The sequence below is a fragment of the Catharus ustulatus genome, chromosome 6 (genome assembly GCF_009819885.2).
Source record: "Catharus ustulatus isolate bCatUst1 chromosome 6, bCatUst1.pri.v2, whole genome shotgun sequence".
NCBI lineage: Eukaryota > Metazoa > Chordata > Aves > Passeriformes > Turdidae > Catharus > Catharus ustulatus.
The window spans coordinates 16105568-16131949 of record NC_046226.1 but is presented as its reverse complement, the minus strand read 5'-3'; the positions used below and the strand labels follow the sequence as shown (position 1 = coordinate 16131949).

Here is a 26382-nt window from a genome sequence, read left to right as displayed (position 1 = left end):
TTCAAATCAATCTGATCACTTTTTATCAGCTTCTTGAATTTTAGCTGCCTGCAGGAATCTGAGGGAGTTACAGGTGTGGCATGTATAAATTCTCTGAAATTGAGTAATCTTTCAGGCCAAAATAATGTAAATTGAAGTAAGCATTTTTTACTTCCTGAATACAGATTAGGCTGTACCTGTTGCAACTATGGATGTTGGTTTTTACTCTCACCAGGATGTGATTGCCAGCCTTGGCTGAATTGTGGAACCTGCATCAACTCACTTGTCCTACTGTAGTAGTTCTAGTCACATTTCCTTTTCTCTGAGTCACAGGTCATGCCCAGCCCTGTCCTGTGGTGGTCTGTACAAAGTCAGCCCTAGGAGCTTTTTGACCTTCAAAAAAGCCCCAATGTATGGGGCACAGCATGTGAGATACATGGACTCCTAGAGCCACTGCTCAGTTAACTGTTTGTGCAGTGACAAATGTTTTTAAGTGTTTGTCCTGTTCGTACTTGGTTTCTTGAAGAGAAACCAAATCTTCTTCCTTTCACTAGAGAGGTACTAAAAATTATTGACACATAATTTTTTAGAATGCTGCATAATCGAAAGCTTCCTAACCCAAGTGTCAGATCTATTTCCATCTGATTTTCCTGGAGGGGATGGGAACAGCTGTTTGAACAGTGTGTGTTCCCTCAGCAGCCTAGTGCTTCCTTCTACTTTTGCATGGAGCCCAGTGCTTGAAAAAGTCCAGGTGCTGCGACTGCTCCACAGGAGAGGGGTGGAATTGCAAAGATATTTTCTTCTCCATATGTGAGTAGCTTGACCCAATGCTGGGATTGCTGCTGTGGCCTGAGGAATGAGTTTTGGCACCAGTTTCTAACACCTCTGGTTGCAAATGTAGGGCAAAATCTTTAAATAGGAATATTTTGGGGTGATTTAAAATAAGCAGAAGATAGTTTTCAGATTTCTTTTTAACCTTTGCCATTTCAAAGAGGTGGGTGATGCAAAGGATGGGCTCACTGACTTCAGTCACTCAGATGATTAAACTCAAAAAGTTCCAGTGCACTGTAGATATGAATATGGAAAAGTATTGGTGATCCCAATAAGATATGCACTGATACTGCTGATAACATACTGTAACTCATAATCAACACTCACAGGTTTTTTGAGTTCAAAATCAGGATGGTAGGTGCAGGCAGAACAGGAGGTTAGCAAGGCAAAACTAGAGGCCATGATTAGGTATGAGCACACTAAATGTGATCCATACTTGTGAGATTTCTGCCCTTTTGAATAGGGGGTACCTCATCTTCTCTTAGCTTACAATTCAGTTTTTGGTTTCCAGAATCTGTTTTTAACACGATTTTTAAACACAGTTATACCTTTTGGGGTTTTATGGTTTTCAGAATGAGAGCATGCAAATGAGTACCTTGCAGATGGCCCCTGGGCCCGTTTGGAACTTTCTTGGCTTGAGTTGCATTTGGCACTTGGCAGCAGTAGGGCCTCCCAGGCTGTGCAATGAATCCTGACTTGGTCCATTGCATTTGCAAAGCTATCACTGCTGTCCGGACAAACGTGGCCAACCTCAGCGACGCGGCGATGTGGAAGATCAAGAGGGCTCGTTTCGCGCGCAACCGCCAGAAGAGCGTGCGCTCCCTGCGCGACAGCGTCAAGGGCCCCGCCGAGTCCAAGAGAGCACTCTCCCTTCCCGAAACCTTCACCACCAAAATCCGTTGAGTATCTGGTTGTGTTTCTGTGACACACCTCTGTCATGTTTCTGTGGCACACCTGTGTCTTCTCCCCTAGGATCGTATCCCGTTGATGGTGCACACTGGAATTGTCAATGTTTATCCAAATGGGATGGCAAATTGAGGTTTCTGTCTGCTTTGGGCATTACTCTGATAATGACAAGTTAGCGAGTTTGACAAAGAACGTAGACATTGTGTCTAGATGTGTCTGTTTAAAATGCCAGAATAAAATGCTCCAAGACTAGTTTGTTTTTTCTAGATCTTAATTTTTATTTGTGGCTATTATGCAGTAGTTTTGTCTTAAATAGATACAGATTTTTCAGAAAAAATCTTCAATTACTAATATATTTATTAATTATAATTATTAATCAGTACATGCAGCATATGCTAGATGTCTTAAAAACAGCTGTTAATGTCTCAAATGAGTTTTTAAAATATATTCAGAATTCTGTTGTTAAGGAAGCAATGTCCATGCAACACATCCTTCCTGCCGGCTTCTACAGGAGGACCTAGATGCTGGAAAACCATAGCATCTATGGTATGGAGTATGGAGAGCCATGCAGATACCTTTCCAAGCAGAAATAAAGCTTAGCTGTTCTCATTTAGAGAATTTTGCTAATACAGATTAGTCTTTGAACCTCTCACATTGCACTTACCCATATAATAGGAACTGGTAAAACTTTTGAACCTGGGTGCTAGTGAACTTTTAACTTAAAAGGTAATTTTCTTTTCAACACTGCAATATATATTCTTTCCAACACAATCCCCCCAAATATTTTGGGATTCTTAGGTAATCCTTCATGACCAATTACTGGTGCTGCACAGGGTCTCCTGTGTGCTGAGTCTTGTACCAGCAAAATTAAATGATGGAGAAAATTAGAGTTACAGAACATGGTGCACAAAATCTGTAGGTCACACAAGTGACATGTTCCAAGCATTTACACTCACTGCCTGACAACAGTGCATGAGTAAATGAACATAAATGTGCTAGCACTGAATATATGCTAAGTGTAAGATGTCAGTGCTGCCTTGCTCAACAGAGTTGCTCTTGTTTTTTTTTAAAGCTGTGAGCTTGACCAGACATGAGCAGTCTGCACCAGCACTTGGAGGAACACCAGAGCAAACACCAGGTGGGTGTGACAAAGGAGGTGTGTTTTGATGGAACAGGAAAAGGAAGGCTCTAACTCTGACTTTCTTGCTGAATCATGAGATAAACTTACACAAGATGGAAGCTGTCTAAATGGCAGAGTGAATCACATCTCAGCATGGTTCCAAAAAGTGTAAATTGAAGCTTTGCTCTCAATCTGTACTGAAAGCTGCCTGCAGTTGTAAATAAGACTTTGGAGTTGGGAGGAGGTTATGCAGAGTCTGTCAGCTATGCCAGCAGTGCCTCACCCTCCTGTGTTTGCACTCCAGTAAATATTTGCTAGACTGGTCCCATGGGTCACCTGTTTTGAGTCTGATCCTTGAGTCCTTCAGGTTTTAAAGACAGCAGACAGAATGCTTTTGCCTGTCAGTACTGTATATTAAACTTGTCTCCTCTGCATGCTTATAGGTATCTCAAATCCCTCTTTTTATACTTACTGACATTTTCTGAAGATGTCACCCTTCTGTCAGGCTTCTGTAGAATAGGTAGCACAGCAGGATCCAAGTAATCTCTCAATAATTGTAGCTACTGACAGTTATTGCACAGAGTGCTGTGTAGACTGATGATTTGGAAGTGAAAAGATGTCAGATTCAGATATTTTCATCTCCTGTTTTAAGACTTGGAATACTTCCAACAAATGCAAATTCCTAATCAAAATACATCAACTTACTCGATGATCAGCTGAAAGGAAGATACCTTGTCACTGTGGGAGCTGACTAAGCTGTGAAATGAAATCGAGGAGTTTCTGAATTGGCAGGATATAGCCCTGCTGTGCTAGCCCAGTGAGAGCTGGAAATCAACCAGTTCCTTACAGAACATATGTGGGGGTTGTCACAGGCTCAGAGGGAACAAGCAACATAACCATGCAATAAACAGGTGTATCAGTGGATAATTGTTCTTCATTAATGGCCTCAACCACCTGCTAAATACTGGGCTTAAAGGAATTTGTTGCATAAGAAGTGTCAGTCTCACAGTAGGTGTTGTTAGCCATTGTGGTTTTATTGGATGTATTTTGGTATTTCTACACTTTAATTTCCAGGCTTGGATAGTTCATCACCTAAGGCTGAAACAAAGTTTCCACTATAAATATGTATGTAAAGTGTTTCATATAGCTAGTAACTACTGATCTCAAGAAAATTCTGATAATATGATTCAGAATATGACAGATGATTTGGGAACTAGAAGGCTAATTACTGTCCCTTTTCTCCTGGCAAATATTTATTATTTCTTCCTAAAAGATTAAATGTTTGTAAAAAAAATTTTTTTAGGTTTGTTTCAGTTTTTAGCGCTGCGTTGGCAGTACTGGGCATATCTGATTCGGACTGACTCCTAAACGGAGGATGTACATCTGTTGTAGAAAAACATGTATTTTATACATAGCCCTGGAATGAACCAGTTTTCATGCTCATCTGCTCTTTCTAGATCTAAAACAGACATCATTGCACAGTCCAAATGCAAGCTGAATTCAGTGTGCATTCTGTATGGATTGAACACCAGGATCATGTATTTGTTCCTGTGTCCTCTTCAGGATCCTGGATAGTCAGTGAGAGAGTTTCATTGGTAGGGATCACAGCTGGATGATGAAGCATCATGTAATTCTGATCTGATGCTTTATCTGACATTGTGACATACCTTAAATGAATTTGAAAGTAAAGGGGTCTGATAGAAGGGGCACATGAATCGAGAGATGAATCTTTGGAGGTAAGGCTGGGTTGAATTCAGGTGTGTAGACTGTGTATTACCTGGCTGTGAGTTTGGGGGTGTGAAAAGGTTGTGGTGAGGTTTGGGGAGGATTTGTGTGTATCTATATAGCTCATATAGGCACATACAAATGCACATGAATTTTATGGGATAAAAGTTACCTTAGCTACTGTAAAGACAGAGCTGTCTTGGTTTTGCATTCCTAGCTTGGATTTAAGCAGGCTCATGAAATAACAGGATAACCTGTATCTTGTGTTGAGGAAATGAATGTTTAGTTCAGACTTGATGTAACCTAACATTCATTCCAGACAGCAGAAGTTTTCTGAAGAAGTCTCTGAAGATCTGTTGATTAAACTGGATTGTATGTTTTTTGTAGCTTTGAAACAAGTAGTTCTTCATTGCTTTTCCTACATCAGAAATAATAAATGGGGTGACTGACATTCCATAGACTTGATCCTTAGTAGAGCTATGACAAATCAGGGTGAAGCTCTGTTCACTCTATCCTTCTGTACAGTTTTCCCTGAGGGTAAAGTATGAGAAATGAGATCTTTAATGCATCAGAAAGTGTAGTAATATTTCTGGAAAAGTAAAATATCAGGAAAAGTCCTGGGAAGTATCTGTTAGCTAGTGTGAGAGTTATGAAACACTTTGTAAATTGGACATTTTATCACTGAGCTTCTGAATTATATTGTTCAGCAAGGGAAGATAAAATGGCTGAATCTATTCAGATTAATTACTCTTTGAATTTGGAGAACCACTATTTATTTAGAGCACAATGATCTTTTCATTAATTTCATCTTATCTCCTTCTTTATTTTATTAAAAATCTCACAACATGTTATAGAGATGAAAATAAATAGGACTGAATAATACAGTCAGATATAATCCTTATGAAAATTGTGCCTTTATGATATAATTCCACAGAAAATTTTAACCTGGGTGTAATATTGTATAAGATTGTCTCTCAGTTTATGTCCATGAAGCTAAGATTGCTTTCTGTGTGCATTTTTGAAGTACTTCTGAAAATGTTTTTTGCTTTATTTCTGATTCTAGTTGTTTCAGAATTCATTGTTTTCTTTTTCTATCTGCAAATCTTGGTCCAGCAAAAGCTTGGTTAGAGAATTTCCATTTTGGAGTAGGATTTTTAAGTAAAAAAATCCCAGTGAAAACTGTCTGGAACAAAAAATATTGTATTACATAAGGTTCATTATTTCTTCTAACCCAAATAAGACCAATAAAGGAAAGTTATTTTTAATAGAAGTGGGTCTGAAAATTCCTGTCCCCTGCATAGTTTTAATTTTCACCTGTCATAGAAATATCAGCCGTCTCCTATCCTTTGCAAAACAGCCAAAAAAACCCTTTGTTCACCCACCAATGCAAATACAACACACTTTAAAATTATTTTTTAAAAATTACAGACATTGGAGTTTTTCTTGTGAAGAACTTAAGTCAGATACAGTTGTACCAGCAAAGGAGTCCTTTGTCAGAATAGTGTATCATATTGAGAATATGGGTAAATTAGAATATTAAAATAACACTGTTTATTTACAAGTTATTTGTAGTAATACAAGTTATTTGAGAGAAATACAGATTTGTGCTAATAGAAGTCTTCATTCTTTGTTTAATCATGATTTGGTAAAATTTTTCGTATTTCCTACCCTTGCTAGTTTGTACATTTTCCACTGGCAAAGACTGATGTCTGTTAATGTTTACTGAGGAAAGACTGATAACCATACCAGATGAGAATTTGGAGGCAGTGGGATTTTATGGATGTGTAAGAATAATATTGTTCAATTTGGCAGAAATGCACTGGGATGGGAAATAAGGTGCTCTACTAAATGTGAGAAAGCTGAGAACTGGAGCTGAACGTACACAGCAGGTGTTTCTGTGCAGTTGGACTTGAGGAAACAGGAACAATGTCCTCAGAAATGCATGCCTGTCTCCTGCAATTTCACTGTGTGTATTTGGGCAGAAATGGAGCGGTGAACTCTGGAAATACATTCTGGTGTGTTCTGTAGCCTGTTTTTTGCATTTACAGAGTTGACACAGTGTTCTCCAGTGCCTGATACCAATGTCTCTTGTGCCCATAGGACAACCTTCCCCAGAGAATGACAATACAATAAAAGACCTGCTGCCAGAGGATGCTGGGATTGACCACCAGACTGTCCACCAGCTCATCACAGTGCTCATGAAGTTCATGGCAAAGGATGAGAGCAGTGCAGAGTCGGATATCAGCAGTGCCAAAGCTTTCAACACAGTCAAGCGCCACCTGTACGTCCTGCTGGGCTACGATCAGCAGGAGGGATGCTTCATGATTGCACCTCAGAAAATGCGTGTTTCCACCTGCTTTAATGCCTTTATTGCTGGAATAGCACAAGTAGGTGAAGGCACTTAATAGTTTTTGCTGCTATTTATTATTGCCTGTTGTTGAAATAGCGGTAGCACAGCCTTCTTTGTAGCAAAATAATGGCTGAATGAGGTAATCCTACTTAAAAGTTCAACACCTTTTCAGCTTGTCGAAGAATTTCTTTCCACTGGTGGTCTGTAGTTGCTGAATCACTGGCAAAGAGATTATAGTTTTGTGTGTATGGAGGCATGCAAATACTACCACTGTATGAAAAACTAGAGACTGCTTCTCACCTCTGCCTTCTTTCACTAGCCTTTGAATGCCTTACTTTCCTCATGAGTGTATCCTCCTTTATTCTTCAGGAAGACCTGGGATCTATGTGTTCTTGTTTTGTTTCCCTATGTGAATGGTCTGTGAACTCTTCAACATTCTTCACTTTGCAGGAGGCTAATTTTTCTTCTCTACTGTGCACCAGGACTTTCTGTTCTCCCTTTCCTAGGGAGTGCTATTGCCATCATGAACTTTTGCCTATATTGCTGTGATAAATGACAAGCACATCTTTGCCTTGTGCCTTCTTTCTCCCTCTTGTAAGGAGGACCATAATTTTCTACTCACAAGGCTCTTCTAAGGCTCAGTTAATTCCCACTGATGGAGTCGTGGGTGATAGTGGGCTTAATAATGTTTCACAATTGCAGAGAGTTCTTATTTGCGTGGAGCATCATCATCACTTCAATACTTTTTCCTTATCATGGTGTCTCCTAAAGGATTACCTTAGGGGAAGAAGAGGGATGTGATTTCAGATGTCCACTGTAACATTCAAACATTGTTCAAAGCTATCCTTGTCTCTTCTGGATCTGCAAATCTTACCAAGATTTTCTGGTTCATGCATTGGAATCAGTGATTTTTCAAAGTTAAATGTGGTGTTGATAGTAGTATAAACTTTCACAGCTGGGGAGATGTCAGGTATGTGTATTTCAGGTGACAGAATAGATGGTGTTAATGCAAACGGTGTAGCTGCAAATGCATTGGGTTCCATTGTCCCAGAGCATTATGGCTCTGTGTTAAATCATCTTTCATTTGTGCAGTTTATAAATTAAAGAATGTAAAATGAGGTCAGACCTGTTGCTCTTGTATTGGGAGTCTGGAAGTGGCAGTTCAGAGCACAGGTCAGCATCTTCCACATTTGTGTTTTCCAAGTTTGGAAGCCCAAATTTCAGGGATGATAATTGGCCTCATTTTCAGAAGTACTCCTTACTGCAGCTGTAAATATCATCCCCTTTAAAATGTCTTGTGTGAGCCAAATTCACCATTTGTGTTTAAAAGCTTTATAATTGAATCCTGGTTCCTCTGATGTCAAAAGGGGTTTGAGAGCTTCAGTAGGTCAGGGTTTTTTTTTTTTTTCTCTGTGCAGCAGACATAAACTTTAATTTGTATTTTGGGGTAATTATTTTCTTAGATGTAGGGCTACTTTGTGTTTGGAATCACCTTTGCTGTAAGAGAAATGCCATTTGCAATCCTAAGATGTATGAAATGCCATTTGCAATACGAAGATGTGTTTACAGAATGAAAACTTGGTACTGAACTCTTAAGAGATCTGTTTCAGTTACTCTTCTTTCCTAGGCCATAAATACTTGCTTTACCCCGGCAGCTCCACAAAGGTTGGGATTAGGTTGGCTTGCTGGTTCATTGCTTTTGACTCCAATCTTGATTCGAGTGGACAGTTCAGTTAAAAATAAAGAGAAATCCGATGTCAGTATCTCTCACCCTAAACTCCGAGTGTTTCGGCTCCCGAAAGCCGCGTTTCTCTGCAGTGGCGCTGTTTGCCCGCGCGGTGGCGCTGTCGGACAGCGCGGGCTCCGCGCCGCCTCTCCCGCAGCCTTTATTCCTTTATTCCTTTATTCCTTTATTCCTTTATTCCTTTATTCCTTTATTCCTTTATTCCTTTATTCCTTTATTCCTTTATTCCTTTATTCCTTTATTCCTTTATTCCTTTATTCCTCCATTCTTTCATTCCTTCGTTCCTCCATTCTTTCATTCATTTATTCCTTTATTCCTTTGTTCCTTTGATCCTTCATTCTTTCAAACCTCCCTTCCTCCCTTCCTCACTTCCTTATTTTCCTGCAACAGCTTGAATATCGGCTCTGCTGAGCACTAGCTGTGTTTGCACTACAGGATGTGCTCCGTTGGGCAGTGCTCTGCCTGCTTTGTATGGATGAGCTTTTCCTAACTGTGCTGTCTAAGTATCACTCCCTGAGGGAACACAGCAGTATGGGGTAGGACCAAATTTGGTGATTATAAATCATATATTCCACTGGCTCACCCTACATGGATAGACATGTGATTAATCTGTTAGCTCTACACGTGCAACACAAGTATTTGAGATAGCTGCACATCAAACTGGAGAATTTTACAGGGGAAAACTTCTAGTCAGTGTGGTCAGGAGACAACTTGAGACCATGAGTTTAGTGTTTGTAAATTAGTCTCATCTGCTTGTTCTAAAAACAAAAGAAAAGAAGTATGGACTGTTTAGATTTAGAGAGCTGCTGATAAAATTTGGTAAGTCCACTGAAACTGCAGGGAAATGTTAGATCCTGGGGGTTGTGCTGGAGCTGCCCTTACACCTTCCCAGGTGTCAACCAGTGTAGGGCAGCATCAGACACAAGGGCTTTGTGGAGCCTTTTAATAATCTAGTTTAACTGCTGATTTCAGCATGTGTGATTTTAAAAATAGCTCATGTTGGGACACTGATAGGAAGGTTATGAAAAATAGCATTGCACTTTTGCACTGATGAGCATTTTATTTAGAGCAAGATATTTTTTGATTTGCTTTAATCTTGGATCCTTTAGGATTTTTCTGCTTAAACTTCCTGCATAACATAGTAGAGACTCTTACTTTCGGTGGAGGGTGGGAACCTAGTGTCATTACCTGATTCCAGAACCTGGGGCTTAAAACACCCTAATGCCTAATGTTGCAAGCCTATTGAGAAAAAATTGAAAACTGCAATTGTGAAGTACAATCTTAGAATGCTAATAAAAAGCCCCCAAATAACCAAACTACTCAACCTACAAAACTCACAAATGAATTCTATTAAACCTGGGATATAAATGATATGGTTTTGTGTATTGAAGCATGATCAAATTGTGCCATAATGCAAGGCTGTTTCAGCATAATATATTTTATGAACTTGCCAGTGTATCTTAAAATTTAAACTGTGATGGATGAAAGGCTTTCAAAACACATTTTCTTTGTTTCATTCTGCCTATCTGGCTAAAATGAGAAGGTGACAAGCTGTCAGAAAGCTTCTAAATGGTAGTGATTTCCTTAAAACCGCTGATTTTTTTCACTTACCTAATATCTCAACCGTATTAATTATTTTGCTTTTTGACATCAGTGGATTTGGTTTTGGGGAGGTAACTCCTGTGTTCTTTTCAGGTGATGGACTATAACATCAACCTGGGAAAACACCTTCTTCCCTTGGTGGTGCAAGTGTTGAAATATTGCACTTGTCCCCAGCTAAGGCATTACTTCCAGCAGCCCCCTCGCTGCTCCCTCTGGTCCCTCAAGCCTCACATTCGGCAGATGTGGTTAAAGGCTTTGCTTGTAATCCTCTATAAGGTGAGTGGTCTTAAAAAGACACTGCCCACAGAAAAATGTACTCTTCAATTTGATATTTGTTACAGGGAGCACCTAAATGTGTGGTAAGTGAATGGAACTGTAAAGGACAAATTATTACTTACTCACTGCACAATTTCAGTGTCTGAAATAGGATTTAGTCTGTGCTGTTGACTTCCTCTGTGCTTCTGCAGTCTTTATTATTTCTCAAGTGTCTACCTGAGAAAGGAAAACATGGATATTAAAATAGGAAAATGATGTATGAAATTCCATTGAGGAGTATTTTGAGTAACTTAGAATTAGTTTTAACGAAACAGTAGTGATTTTAAATGGAGGAGTGTGTCAGTTTAGCAGTTTGTATTCTTCAGTTGAGTGATGCTTTTTAGGAAATGTTGTTAAAATGTAATCCTTTTATGCACTGAAAGGGATGTGTGGGTACTTTTGATATGCTTAACAAATTTCTAGCAGGTCTATATGGCATACAAGGAAGTGCAGACACTAAATGTTACTAATACGGACTTTTAATATTTTATTAAAATAATTTTGTGTACAAAGCTGACAGCAGTCCTGTTTCTCATGATATATTTGGAAATACATAATCAAGGGAAGGCAAAAGGCATCCAACTGACAATATTATTGCAATTTTTCTGTTTTACTGCCTAAATGTTTATCCAAGGAGAAAAGTTAGTTTTTAAGCTGAAGTTTTTTTCTTTTGCTGAACAGTACCCCTACAGAGACTGTGAAATCAGCAAGATTGTACTGCACCTAATCCACATCACAGTCAATACCCTCAATGCTCAGTATCACAGCTGCAAGCCCCATGCAACTGCTGGTCCTTTGTATAGTGACAACAGCAACATAAGCCGATACAGTGAAAAGGAGAAAGGTACTTGTAACACTCTAATTTCTACGAGAGTCACTGATTTAATTCATTAAGTCTTGCAGATGTTGTAGAAATTGGTAAATATGGTCTGAACTTAGAACATAATACTGGGAATTGAGTCTGAAGTGTGACTTACCTGACTGACCAGTACAGCCAAGTAAGAGATGTTCTCAGCTGCGTCAGGCTGAGCATAGCACAGCCTCACATCTCTCAGGGGTCTGCATCTTAGACTTAATGGTTCAGTCACCATGGCTGCATAGTCCTTGGCCTTTTCTATGGCAGTGCTAGCTGATCCTGCAAACACACAAAGTGTGCAGCCAGCCTGACACCATGTTCTGATTTTACTTTGTAATAGTGTGAAATAATAGCAAATATTGGTACTGAAAAGAGAAGACTATTAAGTCAGTCTGTAGTTTGCTTTTGTCTTGAAAGGTGCTGAAGTTGCCAAGGTTAATGCAAACGTGTAACAGGTGAGTATGTAAAGGCATAAGAATGGTTCATACTTTGTGTCTGATTGTGAGCTCTGTATGTGCTTGCTTAGTAGCAGAGGTATTGTGATGATGTGAGCTGGTGTATGCCTGGGGCTTCAAATGCCATGGTGTGTAATTCCTCAGGTTTGTGAAGTTAGTTACATAATAAGTGTTAATGATTCACATGTTCTTTTGATATTCTGTAGCTCTCTTTCAGCTATTTTGCCTTTTAGCTGCTTATTTGTTGTTCAGGTCTTCCTTCTCAAGTAGCTTTCATAGTATACAGCAAACTCTTCTGAACAAAACTCCAAGAAACTCTCTAGTTTTCATTCAGTACCTTTCCCTCTTTTGCTGCTTGTTGATTGTGAAAAGATGTCCAACAAAACAAGAGCACGTTTTGTTTACCTGAACACACTATTACTCTGCTCTAGCAAATTGAAGCACTCTTACTGTGGATTTAAACTACATATGGCATAACCTCACTCAGCTGGACATTTTGTATTGCTAGTGGAGGGCTAAGAGGCAACTGTGGCTTTACTATGAATTTGTCTTTTGTTTTTTTTTTTTTTGAGACAAGTTAATGACTTGATTCATAATTACTTACTAATGCATTTATAAAGTGCATTAACCTTCTGGATTGATTCTGAGGCATTTTAAAGAGAAATTGAGGTCTTACAAGCCCAAGTACCCAGCTTGTCCAATACTAATTCCCTGGTGGCCTTGTGTCTCACTTCAGCATTGTTTCCTTATGTTTACAGTAAGGAGAATAATATTTACTTGCTTTCCAAAGCTGTTGTGAAGGGCTTTGGGCTGCACAGAGGTAAGGGACCATAAATGGGCACATTTTACTCTTTAAATACTGACTTAACCACAGGGCTTGTTCCTCTTCTTTGTGGAAGGGCTTCAGAAAAAGCAGGATGTAAAAAAGTTTTCTTTCACCTGCAAAAAGCAGCCAATATAATTCCATAAGGACTTGGAAAATTGAAGCCATTCCCACCTTTTCTAAAGAGACTTGTTTAATCACTGGTCAGGTAGTGCGTGTGTTGCTGTCATCACCAGAAGTGATGTTTAGATAGTGAACAGATGAGGATTTCATTGTCAGGCAGCAAGAATTCCTGTGCTAAAGATGGATTTCCCCACTACTGAATTTTTTTCCTGATTTTTCTGCCAAACTTTGTTGTAGGGATCATGAGTGTTGTGGGGATCAAGTGTACAGGTTGCTGTGGAACTGATGCTAAATATTGTGACAAGAAGCATTTGTTGCTAAGGGGAAGAAGTAGTTACACGTAAGACATGACATTAAAAGTGATCTAACTTTTTAAAGCCAATTCCTAAAGAATTATTACTATCAACTTCAATTGATTTTTCTGGATTCATCATCTCAATTAGGTATCTTGTCCCAGATGCCTTTAGGTGGCAGTTTTATAGCTTCAGATGTACTAGCAGCTTCCCAGCAATTTCAGAGCTAAAGATATTTACGTCTCATTTAAGTCTTCAGTTTTTGTCCATTTTAGCTCTTTGACTTACTTGCCCCTTCACTCCCAGACACCAAATGCATTTCCTCTCCATATTTACTTGCTACAATAAACAAGGCCAACTTTGTTTTTCTTTTGAGTGCTCTGTTTTTATTGTCCCAGCAGTGTTTCTTATTTCCTTGGAGATGAATCACTGGATGTAGAATTATGGAATGATTCCCCATGGTAGATATAGATTTTTTCTTTTTTTAAATAGCCATTTCATATAGATGATGCAGCATTTTTTGGATGGATAAATAGATTTGGATCTTTCTTTCTTTTTGCCATTTTCATCTGGCTGGTTTCAAATCAGGGCATAATATTTTATTTACTATTACTACTTAGATCAATAATGTCTTTATTCACATTCTTAGGTCTTATTCTATTATTATTACCATTATCAGCTTCCCAAGATTATCCATTTCTTCTTTTTCACTTTCTTCTTTTGCTGGTTTATTACTTACCTTGCAGTTCTTTCACTAATTTCCATCTTCTTTAATTTACCATTTCTCACTGAGCACTACAGAAATTGTTTACTCAAGTCTGGGTCCTGATCTAGTGTATTTTTTCCATCCAAAGAACCTGTATTGTTATCAGTAGAGAAGATCAGCTTAGGATGGTGGAAACTTTGTTGTGCTTTTGTTGCATTATAACCCATTTTTCATTTTTCTCTGACCTTAACTCATGATGTAATAAGAATGACACAACTAAACCTGAATTGATAAATGAAGTTGCAAGAAAATTTGTGTCCCAGTTTTAACTTTGTCTTTCTTATTATATCATGAGGTTTTGTTATGTAGGCAGCTTTTTATTCAAGAAATGGCACTCTCTTAAGAGTAATAATGTTTTTTTTTTCTCCAGCAGAGGAAGACAGTGTTTTTGATGAATCTGATATTCATGACACACCAACTGGACCTTGTAATAAAGAGTCTCAAACTTTCTTTGCAAGACTGAAAAGAATTGGTGGCAGCAAAATGGTGAAATATCAGCCAGTTGAAATGAATGCTCAGAGAAGTATGAATTTTTTTGTTGGTATAAACTCCTGCAGAAATACAATTTTCTATTCTTTAATTTCAAGTTACCAACTTTCTTTGTAGAGTTTGTTGCACTGCCTAATTTTAATATAACTACTTGGTCTGACTCTTAAGAACACTCACTTCCTTGAATGAGTTATCTGTCAGGAATCTCAAAGTAGGCACTCCAGAATAAAAATATCTGAAATTAGAAGTTCTTTTCTGAAACATTAAGCTCTTCTGAATTAAAAACCATTTAGGAGTTTTCTGAAACATTCCTTGAACGATTGGGCTGATGACTTTTTACTTAAATTATCTTTTACCAGAAATTGATTTTGTTGATAAGGTGGGACTCTACAGTAAGCAAATTTGTTGTTGCTACTGCAAATATTATGGTTTTCCATTGGCAAAAATAATGGGGTTTTCAAAAAGTAGGAACTATTTTGATTTCATATTTAGGTGTCTGTAATCAATAACCTACAAAAAAGTTGAGGAGATCTCCACTACCACCAACCTACCTTTTTTTTTTGTTTTGTTTTGGTTTTTTTGGGTTTTTTTTTTGTTTGTTTTTTTGTTTTTAGATGTTTGCAAAGGGAGGAAAGTGATTCTGAATAGAGAGAACACTAAAACTTCCATCACTGTTTTTTTCTACATGGTGATTCAAATGTGGAGTATTTTGAAATATGGGGCTATTAATGATTAGGAATATCCTGTTTAATGTGAAAATATGTAATTAATAATAATAATAGTGGTGATAATCTTTGAAGATGTTCTCAATGAGTGTGTTCACATAGCAAAGTACCAGTGCAGTGGCAGCAGGTGCAGCTGTGCTCACTGCTCTCCTCCCCAGGATGAGGAGGGAGGACTGAGTGCTGTGATAGCTGCTGGACCCTGCTGGGTTCCAGGATCACCAGGGAAAAATTCTCTGATCTCAGGCTTGTGCTGTGATGTCCTCACTGCCAATACTACCCTTGCTTCTGGAATCAGAATCAGTCATTTTAAGCCTGTTCTGCTGCAGTAAATAATAGGTGCACTGCATTCAGCCACCCCATGTATCTGTGGAAATTACATGCCTGTGCCACCCCCTTTCAATGCACAAGGTCAAACAGTCTGTCCAGGATGGGCAGCATTTAGGTAAACTTTACTGTCCAAATAGCAGATTTTTGTTTGTTGTAAAAATCCATGTAATTTGGTTCTGAGGTTAAACAAAATATAGGCAATTTTGACTAATGCTGGGTTTGTATTTGTTTTTAAAATGTCAGTCATGTTGTATTGTGATATAAAGATGAAGGTGTCTGCCAAAAGTCTCCAACTGAGGTAGTATTAGCTTTTTCTGTTTTGATCAGGTGAAATAGAGCTGGCTGAATATAGAGAGACGGGGGCCTTACAAGACAGCATTCTACGCTGTGTGAGAGAAGAAAGCATTCAGAAAAAAAAACTGCGCTCTCTAAAACAAAAATCTCTTGATATAGGGAATGCAGACTCCCTGCTGTTCTCGTTAGACGAACACCGCAGGAAGTCCTGCATAGACCGCTGTGACTTAGAGAAGCCTCCTGTCCCTGCTGCCTACGGCACACACAGGCACAGCGACTACGGGCGCTCTCGGCAGAACTCCTCCACTAAAGCTGAAAACGTAGACACGCAGGAAGGGCTTCCTCATACAGAGAGTTTCCAGGAGACAAAAAGGCCTGTCATACCAGAGGTTAGGCTGAATTGCATGGAAACCTATGAAGTGAAAGTGGACTCTCCAGTTAAAAGTGCTGGGCCCAAGGAAGATTTAGATCTGATAGATTTGTCCTCTGATTCAACATCGGGTCCCGAAAAACACTCGGCTCACTCCACTTCAGACAGTGACTCTTTAGTCTTTGAACCACTTCCTCCTCTTAGAATAGTAGAGAGTGATGAAGAAGAAGAAGCAACAAACCCACTGAATGATGAGGTCTCTGGCAAAACTGCTGTTTCATCTCCTTCAACTCCTATCAATGTGTCTGCTCTCAGCCTCAGCACAACTCCACTGGTACAGTTCAGCATTGAGGATTGCTCCAAGGACTTCAGTTATAAGGATACAAGCAACAACGCTTCAGCAGGAATAGAAGAGGTCATTTCCACTTCTCCCAAAGATCAGAAGAACTCTTCAGAGTTATTTAAGCCAGAAGAATTTCAGGACATGTCCTCTGGAAACTCACTAACATTGAAACAGAAAAGGGACCTGCTGCAGAAATCATCTGCCCTTCCAGAAATGTCCCTTGATGATAACTCTGAGCTCGGTGTGGAGGAAATTAAACCTAGTGGAACAATTCCAAGCCCAAATGTAAAGACAGTCCTTATTAAAGTCCCCGAAGATTCTGAAAAGCAAACAGAAAGTGATAAACTTGATACCAATACAGAATCTGACACTGAACAAAACACAGAGCAGAAACAAGAAGGGGAGACCGAGGAGTCAGAATTTAAGATTCAGATTGTTCCTCGCCAGAGGAAGCAGAGGAAGATTGCTGTGAGTGCTATTCAGAGAGAATACCTGGACATTTCTTTTAACATCCTTGACAAGCTGGGAGAGCAGAAGGAGGCAGGTGAGCTCACTCACCCGATCAAAAATGTTATTTTTGCCTGAAGGTTTTAGAGACAGACCTGTGTAAGGAGATGTGTGTATTTATAGTGAGATGTGAGTGTTTATAGCGTCTGATGTGCTAGCTGAGTGCTTTCAGCTGTTTGTTTCTCACAAGGAATGTGCTAACCATTCAGGTATGATGGATGTGTAAAGGGCCCATTTGAAAAGGAAGTGGAGTTCTGTGACAAAAATACTCATTCTGATATTCAAGTTTGGGAGTGAAACCCCTTGCCCTCTTTGTGCTGGGAGTCAGACAAATGGTCATACTTCTGTGCCTTTTGTCCTGCTAATCTAGTCCATGCTACACTGATTCTCTTTTGGTGCAGTGATTTTTGGCCCTTATTTCTGTTGCCAGCATAAGGCATGGAAAGCACAATGGATCACAAAGTGTAAGGCTGAGCAGGCTTTAGACTTCAGAAGTGAGAGCACTTAGAGTTAACCACAGTTTGTATTTAGAGATTGACATATATTTTTTGTTTTTATACACTAAAACCTGTTTGTAGCCTTCTTTGTACTGGGTATCCATAAAGTTTTCATGGCTTATGTTTTTAAAAGATTTAAAATTCAAAGATGGGCAATCCTCTGTGTACCCTAGGTTTTTTTTTTTTTCAGTTGCTTTCGATGCGAAGTTTTGTTACTAAGTTTTTTCAGGTGGAGAGAAAGTGAGTTTTAGCTTTTCCTCAGATTCCAATTGGTTCTGTCAAACCATTTGAAAAACTGTATGCTACGGCCTTTTTAATTTCTTGGCTGTTTTTTTCCCTTCCTCGGATTTTTCACTTATTAGAATTTTACCAACTTTTTTAACATATTAATGAAAAAGGACAGAATCCATCAGGCCTCAGTTCTTTGTTGCCTTTAAAGTGAAGGGGAATATTTATACATTTGTGACTTTACTTTTTTCTTAATTACTTCAGAGGGAACCACACTATAAATTCTTCTTAGGATGTTCCCCTTTTACAAGGTGAAATTGCTCCGTGCAATCATAGTTAAACTGTTCCCTTTATGTTTCAGGCCTGTCATCCCATTTATGGTTCTAATATGCTGAAGAACTACTGGAGCTTTATAAAAATTAAAGAGAGCTGAGTGCTTTTGAGCCTTTCATACAGAGCAGCGGGGTCTTGAAAGAATTGTTCAATTAGACTCAGTGCTTTTTTGACCATTAACAAGGACCAGTTTTCATGCAGTGATGAACACTGTTACCCTTGAAACTGCTTGGAAGGGCTGTCCCAGTTCTGAAACACCATGTGGAACTTTTTCAATGCAGAATTTTAAACTGGGAATCTTCAGGATCAAATGCTAGATCAGCAGCCTCTGAAATGAAAGCCACTGACTTGTTGGAGTTAGGGCTTTTAAAAGATGCTAAGCTGTCATTTAAACTAGTTTTACATCAGTGGTCTCTCATTTCCATGTTGGTGGTTCCAATAATCACTTGAGTGGGATCAATATAAAAGTCTGTGTGCATTTATTAGTTGAGAACTCTGAAGACCATAGGCAGAATTCTCCTTTAAAATGTGATTTTAAGAAATTGATCCCTGTGCCCTTTAAAAATTCTTCTGACAAACACACTGAATCCTTTTAAAACTACTGGGAATGCCAGATGGTGAATGGATGACAGAAATGGTGCAAAAAGGGCATCTAGGGAGAAGGAAGATAAAAAACTTTAGTGATTTTAAATGCTGAGTGTTTAAGCACAATTTTCACATGCAGATCCTGCTGCCAAAGGACTTTCAACACTGGAAATGCCAAGAGAGTCATCATCTGCACCAACCCTTGAAGCAGGTGTTCCAGAGACAAGTAGTCACTCTTCCATATCAAGTAAGTTTATCTCTGATTTGAGGACTAAAATCAAAGTTACTGTATTTGTGCATCAGATGCACATCATTTATAGTAAATTCCTTCCTCTGAGTTCCCTTGGTTTTTTGAAGTACAGCTGTTTTGGAGATTATTAGAACTCTTAAATCTCTGATGGTCAGCAGCATTTTAACAGTTAGTAGCTAAAGATTTTCTCCTGGGACATTGCAAGTTTGACAAATATGGTTTTCTTGAATTAAAGGAGGTAGCAGCTAAAAGCAGTAATTCACTAAAGCTGAATGTTTATTTTCCCCTGTGAGAAAGCATTGTCAACTGTCAGTGCACAGAAGCAGAAGATAAGAGTCCACAGGGCTATGGCCTTTGGTACATTTTTTGCTGTACCTTAGGAAAAAAAAATCTCTTGAAATTTTTGTTAAATGCCTTGAATGCCACTTCCTGAGCTGCTCACTGAAACGTGTTAACTCTTTATCTGGGGCTCCCATAACCATTGCAATTGAAAGTGAACTATGTTGTTAAAAGTAGACCAGACACATGGCTTAACAGAGCACATGGAGATGAGATGTTAAGGTGGAGGTACCTTAGAACACTTAGCAAAACTCAGAATGGTGTGTCCATCTAGGTAACACAAGGCCAGTGGAGCAGAACTGTGGCTAGTAAAAAAGGGAGGGGAAGGTACTTCCTTTGATACCAATGAACTGCTAGGTCAGCTCAACTGTCTTGCTGAACTTCAATTTCAGATTGCTATAGCAATGCTAAATTTTAGTTTCTGAAATTCATCATCCGCTGATTTGATTGGAAGGGGTGTCTGGCATATTAAAGGAAGAATGTTATTTTAGACATGCTAGTTGAGTACCTCCTCAGTTTTCCCACAGGCATCTCAGGTCATGTGCATCTCACATTTGTTGGTCACTTACAGATGTCATGAAAGCAGCTGAAGAGGTGCCAGTTAAGACCTATTCTCTTGCTTTTAGCCCAGTGCTAATGGTTCCTGTAAATTCCAACATAAGGAAATGGGAATAGTATCTGTATTATGTTGAGCCTGCATCCTATGTAAATATTTTTTTCCCCTTTCTGGAAACTTGCCTCAGTTTCCAACTGCAAAAAGGGATATGAATTCTTCCATTGCGTCCTTTGTACATTTAGATTGAAATGGTTTTAATCTTCTACTATGTATCTTTACAGTGCTTTGCAGAGTAGGCCCTGGTCAGGACTGTGAGCACAAGGCATTTCTGTAACAGAAATAGGTAATATTACTTGTACAGCCAGTGCCTGACCACACAAAGCATACATCTTTGCAATGGGAAGATGCTGCTTTTGGACTTGTCTTTTTGAGTAGAGAATTCCACAGGAACAGCAGGATTGACTGGATCAGTAGATAACAAATGAAAAGTGTTGCCAGGCACTGTATGAAGGTTACTGATCTTTTAATGTGTTTGTTAGGTTTCTTGCAGAAAACCTGTTGGAGGAAAACTTCTCCCCTGTCATGGTCTAGTCCCAGCCAGCATCCAAGCCCCAGGCAGCTGCTTGCTCATGCTCCCACCAGCAGGATAGGGAAGGGTAAAACCAGGGAAACTCATGGGTTGAGATAAAGACAGTTCAATAGGGAAAGCAAAACCCATGCATGCAAACAGGGCAAAACAAGGAATCAGTTCACTGCCTCCCATGGGCAGGCAGGTGTTCAGCCATCTCCAGGAGAGCAGAGCCCCTCACTGGTAATGGTGACTTGGGAAGATGAAATCTGTCATTCCAAATATGTTCCTCCTTCCTTCCTTCTTCTTTCACCCCCTTTATATACTGAACATGATGCCATATGGTCTGGGATATTCCTTTGGTCAGTTTGGGTCACCTGTCCTGGCTGTGTCTCCTCCCAGCCTTCTATGCACCCCCAGTCTCCTCACCAGTGTGGCAGCACAGAAAGCAGAAAAAGGCTTTGGCTCTGTGCAAGCCCTGCTCAGCAATAACGAAAACATCTCTGTATTATCAACCCTGTCTTCAGCACAAATCCAAAACACAGCCCTGTACCAGCCATGGTGTTGGAAATTAACCCTACCCCAGCTGAAACCAGCACACCTCCCTCTGCCACTAGCCAGTCATAGCCATGAAGTCACATACTGCTCCACAGCAATCATCTCTGGTGGTTTGGGTTTTGTTGTTTTTTGTGTTTTTTCCCCTTAATTTACCATTATTTAAAATTGTTGCTTTCATTGAGAAATCAGGTAAATAATCCTGGAAATGCAAACCTGCTCAACAATAGCTGGATTATGTGATATATTAACGAAATTTTTAAAATTACAATCACAAAAAGCTTCTAAGAAAAATTCAAAGAGATAATTTTCTCTGTTTTGACAGTCATCTGCATTCCAAGCAGTCTTGTCAGTTCTAACATTAATTGCTGTTCTTTTATCAGGAAATTCCATGCTTGATAAAGTGATAAAGCATCTATTTAAAATCATTGCCCTGGAAATGATGGAAATTCTATTTTTCTCTTAATTTGCTGTGAAAGGCAGCTGCAGTATAACTTTTCAAAGTGAAACATAGAATGGTTTCAGTCTGGTTCAATTCTGCAGGTTCAGTTATACCAGGACTGCTTTGCAGAAATGCTGTACTTTTGCCAAAAAATGGAGTTTAAATGCACTTCTAAAGGATATAACTGGAAAGGATGTGATGAGGAAAAAAATTAAATACTTCATCTAATAAAATATTTTCAGTGCAGATTTTTAGTGAAGTATTCATTTTGGTTATTATTACTGAAGGCTTGTATTTGTTTTGTTTTTGAAGGAGTACTCTGCTTACTCTTAATTTTAAACTCTGATGGAAAATGAGTAGAGCAAGTTTAGGAGAAGGCACTCGACCCTTCAGAGCTTTCTGAAAGTCACAGTGTATCCCTTATCTGTACTTCTTGATCACAGTTCATAATGAAATATAATAATAATAATATAATATAATGAAATAATGTGAAATGCTGTGTTTAATTTTACAGCCTAGATGGTTTGGAATTTTAGAATGGAACTACCTGATAGTTAGTGGTCTTTTTAACTGGAAGTACTGAAGATGAAAATGATCATTCAGAGAAGATTTTACTTTGTTGCCCTTGCTCTGAGGGCCTATTGAAGAAAAAACTTAAAGCTATACTTAAGGCAGCATTTAGAAAGCTTTTCTGGGTACTTATGTCAGCAGTTTCACTGGCCTTGTTCAAGCAGTGCCCTAAAACTGTCCTCCTTCAGTGAACAATGGTTTTAGTTTCAGTGGTGGAAGGATACTGCTCAGGCTCAGTTGTCTGAGTGAATGTATTATCCTTGTTCAATTTGAATTTTTTTATGGATGGAGAAAAAAGTTAGAAAGTCAGGAATTGTGTACAATCTTTCTTCCTCAATTTAATTAGAGAAAATGTGTAGAATCATTTAAGTTGGGAATGAGCTTTAGCTCCTTAAGTCCAACCTAACACTGCTAGTCTATCACTACATCATGTTCCTAAGCACCAGATAAATATGAACCAAAACTCTTAAGTCTCCCTTATGGCTTTACTTTGAGCATTATCCAGTGACACATCTTTCATAAATCAATCTTTTTAATGAAGTAAATTGTTGGATGAATGAAAATCGAATGTTTGTTGCTTGATAGCTCTGTAAGAAAAATGGCAGTGAAGGTACAGAAGGGTCTCCTCTCCAAAGGCTGCTGGCTTCCCCTCCAGCAGAATGTGCAGCTGCTCTGCCTGAGGGGTGGGTGTGCAGGAGGCAAGTTCAGATTGTGCCACCCATGGAGGATGCTGGTGGTCCATAGTGTCAGTGAATTTGTTTTCCTGGGGTCAGCATGGACACACAGTCCTCTGTCCTTTGCTGGGAACAGACTGAGATTCCTTCCTTGGTACCTTGTATGTGAGTGAGATTGGAGTATGCATTAATTGCCTCTCAGCATGAGAGTTTTGGGGTAGTATCTCAACACTTCTCAGATACCAAATATTTTGGTGAGCTTTCATAATATTTGGAGGCAAAAAGGCACTGACAGTTGACACAGTGAATCCAAGTCTCTTCTGACTGATGGCACTGGGGCAGAATTGTACCCTGTGCAGTTGTATGAAAGGTGCATATTGGATGGAGCAAGATCCTTAGAGCAAGCCATCATTGCCATTTCAGTATTTATATCATGCTGGCTTGTAAGGTCAGGAAATGAGAGTAGTTCTAAGTGTTGTCTGAGCTCCTGAAATCCTTTTGCATTTCTGACTTGCAGCTCAGTTCAGACAAATGAAAAGAGGCTCTTTGGGAGCTCTGACAATGAACCAGCTAATGAAGAGGCAGCTGGAACACCAGTCTAGTGCTCCCCACAATATCAGCACTTGGGATACTGGTGAGCTGCATTTATTGTTCTTTATTTCTATTTCCTAAACCAATTACTGTGTAACAATCCACTTAAAAAAAAAAAAGGGAAAAAAAGAGGAGTATTTCTATTCTACCATTGCAGATAAATGATCAGTATCAAGTTATAGAGAGAACAAGATTATCACCTAGTAAGAGTTGGAATAGCTACATATTTGGGAGGTAGACCCTCTGATACAGTGTTGTCCCTTTTATTGTGCATATTACTCAGATTATTTCATTGAAAGAAATGGAAGTGTCACTGTAGAATTCGTTAGGTATAGGATTTCATCCCTGGTGCATGGAATCATATATTTGTGTGTGTGTTTACAATGGTGTTGGTACACTACAGAGTTGTGCCTTATACCAGCCAGTTTTGTTTCTCTTTAAAGAAGTTTTTACCAACTCATGCTGAACACCTGAAGTTTCTGTTCACTCACTGCTTCTTCTCCTTTTAAGATGAATGCAAAGCAAAGAAAACTGAATTAAGCATGTAATTTACTCACTACTCATTTTATTTGTTCGGGTTTTTTTTCTGTAAAACACTTTCAGTTGTCCCAAATTCATAGCAGATGTCACTAAACAATAAATTCATTCTGGTTTATCAAAAATGCTAGATATTTTAGTGCCCATTTTTATATTAGTGACATTACAAAATTGTGCTTCTCAGGAATTTATCAGAGATCCAGATGCATCTAGAGAAAGGAATGCTTAAAATATTATATGGAACTTAGCATGCTGAATGAATGTCTTGCCATCAGCCCTGGAGAGCTGAGTTGAAATTTTTTGTTAATTTAGTCTTCAGCATCAAGTTCCATCAAATTAAGCTGTGTAGCCAAAGAGTGGCTAAAGATATAATGCATAGTTCAGGATTATCCTTTCTATTCCAGTCAGCATGAGACCCTCAAATCATAAAGGTCAAAATTTGCCAGTGGTAACAATGAGGGTTTTGTCCTATCAGCAGGTAAGTTTATTTATTGAAGAGACTTACCTGGATCACCTGGTCTCTGAGGCAGGGTTTTAGAGATTTAGAAGTTACTGCCTTTGTTCTGCACTTAGCCTGCAGTCAAAATGAACAGGTCAATACTCAAAACTGTTTAGAATCTCTGTCTAGTTAATCCTGTCCCAAATCTAGTAGCTTTCTTCACAACATCTCTGACTTTTCCCTCCAACATTCAATTCAGCTAAAGGCCTTCAAGTATGGAGAGGAAAAATGAAATGTTTTTTTCTGGAAAGCTTTGCATCTCTTAGTCTCTTGTTTAACCTCTAGCTTCAAAGTAAAATTTTTATTTGGACAGTGGTTTGTTGTTTTTTTTTTTTCAGGAATGATGCTCAGTGTGACTGTTTGTCATTTCAATGTCACACCACTATTTTAAGACTCATTATACTCATGTATGCCAGCTAGGAAGTAGTCTCATCCCACATAAATATTTGATGTGTTTGGTCCATGCATGCTTTATTAATTTATTTTCTTATTACCTGGGTAGGTGTCATGTGTCTCTTCCATTATTATTTCACACCACTCTTTTCCCAAGCTTGCTGTCTGTAAAAAAAATAGTTTTGTGCCTGGCTTCTGTCAGTACAAACTATATCTGCTAGTGTCTTGGTATTTCTAAACACTTGTTTCTTTCTCTTCTTGTGGCTCATATATTCCTTATCTTGTAGAATCTTAGTGGCTAGCACTTCTTTTCCTGATTAATGACTATTGTCTAAAATGCCTTCTTTATTATTAGGTTATATGTGTCCTTTTTCCTATATGGACTTCTTTTATCTTTCTTCCCTCTTCCTTTCTATGCTTAAAACTTAACTTTTTTCTTTGGGTTTTTTCTTTTTGTTTTTTTTTTTTTTCCTATAGCAGTTGTATTTGTCTTTCTCTTGTTTCAACTCTTGAAGACTTGTGTTGCTGTTGACTGGTGATGGGTTCTCGATTTGTGGAGACTGAAGTTTTTTCTTTATTCACAGAGCAGATACAGCATGGAAAGAGGCTGTGCAATGTTCCTGTTTGCCTAAACCCAGACTTGGAGGGACCACCACTGAGAATCAGAGGTTAGTTCAGTGTCTGTTTGACCTGGTCCAGTGACAAGACTGCCAGGAAGATTTCATGGTTAATAAGAAGTGGTGCTGAATTTTGTGTTCTATTCAGATGTTAAAGCCCTCAACTGTCCTGCAGAAAGTGCAGAGTGGCTGAATTTCATTTCTGTATAAACTCTCCTCCCTCACAGCTGAGACACATCCAGACTCTCCTACAGCCCCACTATGGGGCAGTGACCTACCTTCTTTGACTAAATCATGGTTTTTTTCCTGCAGTTCACTGCACATTTTTGAGTAGTTAAGTCTTATTCCAACATTGTAGCATGCATTATGACTGCTTTTATAATTTGTGTGCTGCAATGGGACTTACATCTAGAGAATAAGACAGTGAAACTTCCAAAGTCATGGCAGACAAACCTTTGTGCATCTGAGGGGAAGAAAAACCTGGCTACAAAATTTGTACCTATCCCCTGCATTCTGGATGTTGTTCTACATTACTGAAGTGTTCTAGCCTTCCTGAAGTGTCTGCTCATATCCAATAGAACCTTAGGGAGCAATTATAAAGTTCTGAACTATGGATGTAAAATAAATGTTTCCTTCCACGCTTCGTAAAATGGTTGTTTAAAACCTGCCTTATTCTCATTTCACTCAGCTTATTTTGAGTTCAGAAATTGTGGGAACTTCTAATTTATTTTGCCTGAGAGCTGATGTTAAATTTGCTTTTCCTGCAGTAACCAGGATTATGTGATAATAAATTCCATCTAAACCTTACACAGAGAAGCTTCCTCCTGTTTCCATAGTTAAATATTATCAGAACAGGCTAATGTTAATGTTAAATCTAAATCTTCAGATTGAGGCAACCAGAAAGAAAATTGGCAATGAATTACCTAAGCTGTAGTACAGAAAAGCAGAACTTGGAGAAATCAAGAGTTTGGATCTTCCATAATACATACCTTTTCCTAGTAAAATAAGCATCTATCAGAAATTAAGTGCACAAGAAGTTCCAAGGGCAAAGGGAGCCCCATATGTTGGCATGATCACAGTGGCTGTGCTCTCAGCTGAACAACTCAGCTTTGAAGAATGAAGATACTTGCGAAGATTTTCAATGGAAAGCATTTCTAATGATCAGCTCTCCAGTGTTCTCAATTCCTTCTGAATTATTGCTTCCC

At 38.8% G+C, this 26382-nt stretch overlaps 1 protein-coding gene across 6 annotated transcripts in view; it reads left to right on the top strand.

The window, feature by feature from the left end:
• Positions 1-26382, top strand: part of UNC79 (unc-79 homolog, NALCN channel complex subunit) — a 108220-nt gene that overhangs the window by 41252 nt on the left and 40586 nt on the right. For 3 of the 6 annotated variants that reach the window (XM_033061742.1, XM_033061744.1, XM_042779352.1), the window contains 10 exons: positions 1529-1708; positions 2789-2854; positions 6662-6948; positions 10351-10533; positions 11254-11416; positions 14259-14411; positions 15757-16980; positions 18726-18833; positions 23058-23174; positions 25145-25228. In XM_033061742.1, the coding sequence (XP_032917633.1) occupies positions 1529-1708; positions 2789-2854; positions 6662-6948; positions 10351-10533; positions 11254-11416; positions 14259-14411; positions 15757-16980; positions 18726-18833; positions 23058-23174; positions 25145-25228 (2565 nt within the window). The remainder of the gene's footprint in view (positions 1-1528; positions 1709-2788; positions 2855-6661; positions 6949-10350; positions 10534-11253; positions 11417-14258; positions 14412-15756; positions 16981-18725; positions 18834-23057; positions 23175-25144; positions 25229-26382) is intronic. The other 3 variants (XM_033061746.1, XM_033061743.1, XM_033061747.1) reach the window with 3 other exon arrangements.